A 5,115-nucleotide genomic window follows, 5' to 3' on the forward strand; every position below is an offset into this window, starting at 1 on the left:
AAACATCTCATTTAGAGTGCAAGTAAAGTCATACGTGTGTATAGTAGCTGAAATTGGAAGTGCAAAGACACTCATTTAAAGTGCACCATCATGGCATTATAATTCCTATTCCTATTTTCATTCATTCCTCATTGAGACATTTGATTTAAACCACATGTCGTTGAAGATACTTAATATCCCTTGCAATCAACATATAATAGTCATCTGCCACAAAAAAACATAAAATAGTCATTAATCATAGAGCACTCTATTCCTTGCGAAGAAATCAATTGTTGATAGTCATTGATTAAGAAAAGGAGAGGGGAAAATGCAAAAGAATGGGTATAATATTTAGTCTATATTCCAAACTTTAACTTTTACAAAAAAAAAATGTTATTCCTAGGCCAAAAACTCTCTTTTCTTCCTCTACTTTCTCCCAACAAAATGTCCAACTCTTACGCTTCAGCACACCAAAAAGCTGAATCCGATTTTTTTTCAGATGAAAATACATGAAACTTGTGCCAGTAGGACAACAATTTGGGCACAACATCATAATTTGATGAGAGGAACTATAATTTCGAAGAGACGTCCATTATCGCCCTCAATAATGCTCTGTTGCCATTGTGTAAGCTACAACAGTTTCTCCAATCAAAGCAAAGACAACAATGTTACCATGACCTTGAAGCATGCTGAGACTTCGCTGTTTCCTTCAAGACAGCACCCACAATCGCTGCCTGCTCAAGACATTCGGCCTTGTGCAATGAATCTAAGAGGACAACACAAGTCTTGCTATGAATTTTGAAACCTTTCAACCGAGTTTCTTCAAAAAGCATATATGCATCCATTGCTTGATTTGCACTGCTTAGCCCTTCTATCATAGCATTATAGCTAGCAGAATCAGGCAATCCACCACTAGCTTTTAACCTCTCAAACAGCCTGTTAGCTTCTGCTATGTTCCCGGCCTTTGCAAGTCCAGAGATCATGGTGGTGTAGGTGATTGTGTTGGGCTTCAACCCAAGTTTTTGCATCTCTTGCCAATACACAAAAGCCTTGGTAAATTTTCTAACTCTACAAAATCCATTTATGAGAATGCTATAAGTTATTTGGTTGGGAGCACAGTTCAAATCTTTCATGGACTGAAAGCATACAAGGGCTTCATCAATTTCTTCTGCTTTCACGAGAGCATCAAGCAAGCAATTCCATGTGTAAACATTGGGTGTCAAACCTTTTTGCATTAACTCTTCCATTATAAGATACGCTTCATCAACTCTACCCACCTTCCCAAACCCGTCTATAAGACTACTGTAGATGACTAAATTCAACTCTATGCCCTTTGACTTAGCTTCTTCAAAAAGCATATAAGCTTCATCAAGTCTATCAATCTTGGCAAGCCCATCAACGACAGAGCCATAGGTAACAACAGTGGGTTGGTGACCCTTTGTTTTCATTTCCTCGAGCAGCTGGTATGCTTTGTTTACCTTTCCTGATTTGCAGAATCCATCAATAACAGTGTTGTAAGCTCGGGTGTCCAAAACACAGCCTTGCTCCTTCATTGCATAGAATAGCTCATAAGTTTCATGAGCAAATCCGGCCTTTATAAGACCATGGATTAGGATTGAGAAGCTCCGCACATCGGGATTGAATCCTTGAGCCTTAATCTCCTTGAACAAAGCTCTACCTTTCTCAATTTCACCCGCTTTGAAAATGCAATCCATGTAGGTATTAAGAAGCATCAAATCAGGAGGACAGCCCCGATGTACCATTTCCTTGTATATCTTGTGACCATCCTCCTTCCTGCCACACCTAAAAAAATTCCTAATGAGAGATGTATAAATAATAGCAGTTGGAATCTTATCAGTATCCAACATCTTTTCATAAAGCTTATAGGCATCATCTACTCTTCCTTGTTTGCCCAGGCCATCTATAAGAGAGCAAAATGTAAACTCATTTGGGGTGCAAACTTTGTAATCCATTTCTTCAAATATAGAACAAGCTGCATTGAGTTTTTGAGCTTTGCAAAGCCGATCAATCATTATGTTTATGGTCATAACATTAGGATACAGGCCAGCTTCTTTCATGGCATCCTGAACCATCAAAGCAGCCTCAAGCTTTCCTTCCCTGCAAAGCAAGTCAATCAGAATATTATATGTTGGAAGATTGGGCACTGCGTCTTTCTTCATTTCCTCAAAAATCTTTAATGCTTCATCCACTTTCCCTTTTCTCCCAAGACACGTAAGAATGCAATTATATGCAATCACACTTGGAATGCATCCCTTTATTTTTTGCCTCTCGAGTAGGCTGTATGCTTGATCAAATTTTCCAGCTGAACTATAGCCCATAATCATGGTGTTATAAGCATATGCGCATGGTACCGTCCTATTAAGATCCATCTGTTCAAATAACTGAACTGCTTCTTCCAGTTTGTCAGCCTTGCAAAGAACTCCTATCATGCTAGTATATGTAACATCATCAGGCCTCAAACCATTCGCTTTCATTTCATGAAAAAATTTCCAGGCCATATCCACCTTACCAACCTTACCAAAACAATCTATACATACATTATAAAGAACAATATCTGCATTAAGTGAGTTGCTCTTCATCTCATCCAACAGAGAGAGTGCAGCATCAACCCTTCCCTCCTTAGCAAACACACGAATGACAGTTGTAAATAAGTGAACACTTACTTCATAACCTAGCTCCTGCATTTGATGAAAGAGAGTGAGCATGAGATCAGCTTCAGGCACTGTAGATAGTGCTCCGATCAGATTAGTGTAAGCCGAGAATGCTGGGCGGAATTTAAACCTCCTCATGGTTTGTATTAGATCAAAAGCTTCTCTTAGTTTCTGTGACTTGATACAGCTCACAACTAATTCAACACTAGTATAATTAGATGGACCAATTCCTGCTACACTCATTTCTTCCAAAATTTGATCTAACCAATTGAAATTTCTACTCCTAGCCATGACCATAATTAGTGAATTATATGCTTCCGGACAATGTGCTTGGTCAATTTGTCTCTCAGACCACCGAAAATAATTTATTGCTAGATTAACATCCCTCAGTCTCCTCAACACTCGAATGACTGATTCTGGTTGAGGCTTCCCAAAACGCATCAACAGAGAATTCTCAACGGAAGGTCCCCAAGGACTGCTCTCTAATAAATTGCATGTTTCATCAACTACCTGTCTTGTACACTCAGCATTCAATGAACTTTCAGGGAAACTACCACCATCCACAGAGGGAATAACTTTCCCCTCCGGCTCCGAAAAATTCCCATTAGATGAAAATGAGCACTTTTGCAAAAAATTGTAAATCTTACCAAACTTGAAATCGAAACGATGCGCTATTCCTGCACAACCCAGATAAAGTTAAGCAGATAAATAACATACAAAGATGCAAACCATAAAACCAATGCTTTCACGGCCACCAAAGAATACAGGTTGAAACTTACCATAATTTCTTAGGAGTGTTTTCATGTATACACGTCCAGCTGATACCATCCAGGGCTACAGTGAAGTTTTACTTCATAAAACTGATGCACAAAATGCATATTATCATTTTTTTGAGTTAGCATATTATCATATTTATACCTATAAACAAACACAAAAAGGGCTAAAAATGAGCTCCCTTTAAATATTAAAGCAGCAAGTACTAATACCCATATGGAATTAAAACAAAACAAGAAGACACATCCGTACAACTCAGTCTATGGAGATAACCAAAATAATATAAGAAAAATTAAAGAATGGCATACAACTTTCACACATATCAAACCAGTTAAAATACTAAAAATCATAAACCTAAAAAAAATTCGTTTACAAAAATAACCAGCTGAAATTGAAACCAAAAGCAATAAAGCAGAGATAAAAGAAACCACTTCGCTCCAATACTGAGCTAAACTGTTAAAAGCTTTTCAATTAAGGTTCAAAACAAGCAAATAAAAAGAAATTTTTAAAAGAAAAAGAGCACTGTAATGGCATCATAATCCACGTACCTGTAATTTGAAAAGCAATAAACTTGACAGTTAGGGTTTACGCGAATCAAAAGAGAGAAGAGAAGGGAAGACGAAGACAGTCACTGCCGGCGCCAATGAACTTGCACAGTCCAGTTCAGTAAGGTGTTGTAATCCGTACATAAAATAAAAAGGCATTAATATTAATAATTAGATTAAGATGAATACTGCATATTTATAGTTTTTAATTTTCTAAAATTAAATTTTAATTTTTTTTTAATTTTTGAAAAAATTATATAATTACGTCAAATATTTATTAAATTAAAGAATTAAAAAAAAATCTTATTTAAGTATTATATATTAAAATTTGATTTTTATATATTGGTACTATGTTGTCACATCATCATAATTGTTAGTATTTATTTATGAATAGTAATAATTGAGGAATCTTTCATATTTATAACAGAAATTATTGATTTTACTGATTTATTTTTTTTTTCGTTAATTTTAACGAAATATTCTTATATTTAACATAATATTTTTATATTTAGCTAAATATAACTTAAGCTTAAATAAAATTAAATAAATGAATAATTAAACAAATTAAAATATGATATTTTTTAGATATTTTACAATAATAATTATTTAAAAATAATAAAACCATATATTTTATAACTTAAATAAAATTGAATTAAACATATAATATATAATCTTTTATTGTCACTGCCAATTTAAAAAACTAGAACAAAGATAAACTTAAACAAAAAATAATTAATTAAAATAAGATATTTTATGATATTTTAAATAATTAAATCATATTTATTTAAAAATAATAAAGGCATACATATTATTTTTTTATCTTATAAATTTATGTGATAGTTTATTTTTTATCAAGTGATTGAAGCTCTTTTCCTCATCAAATTCACCAAAGGACATTCTGATAAACATTAGAAACTAAAAGTAGTTGATGTATGTATACTACTGTCCACTGTGAGTTTTCTATTTTTATTTTATTTCTATTAATAATTTTTTTTTAAATATTATTAAATTATATATATGTCATGTAGCCATGTAAATATATATTTATGTCAACGTTGTGTTTAGATGTCATATATGTAGACATTTTTGATATAAATATTTATATATACTATAGAACTATAATTCAATCTATTATACTGTTGACG

General features: G+C 33.5%; 1 protein-coding gene across 1 annotated transcript; it reads right to left on the reverse strand.

Annotated features, from left to right (window-relative positions):
• Positions 1-225: 225 nt before the first annotated feature.
• Positions 226-4,111, reverse strand: LOC133819410 (pentatricopeptide repeat-containing protein At3g06920). Its single transcript, XM_062252665.1, has 3 exons — positions 3,974-4,111; positions 3,431-3,511; positions 226-3,328 (listed from the first exon to the last, which is right to left on the reverse strand). Exons 2-3 carry the CDS (start codon positions 3,477-3,479, stop codon positions 648-650), a joined length of 2,730 nt encoding a protein of 909 aa, XP_062108649.1. The 5' UTR covers positions 3,480-3,511; positions 3,974-4,111; the 3' UTR covers positions 226-647.
• Between the last annotated feature and the right edge of the window lie 1,004 nt (positions 4,112-5,115).

The sequence above is a fragment of the Humulus lupulus genome, chromosome 2 (genome assembly GCF_963169125.1).
Source record: "Humulus lupulus chromosome 2, drHumLupu1.1, whole genome shotgun sequence".
Classification (NCBI taxonomy): Eukaryota; Viridiplantae; Streptophyta; class Magnoliopsida; order Rosales; family Cannabaceae; genus Humulus; species Humulus lupulus.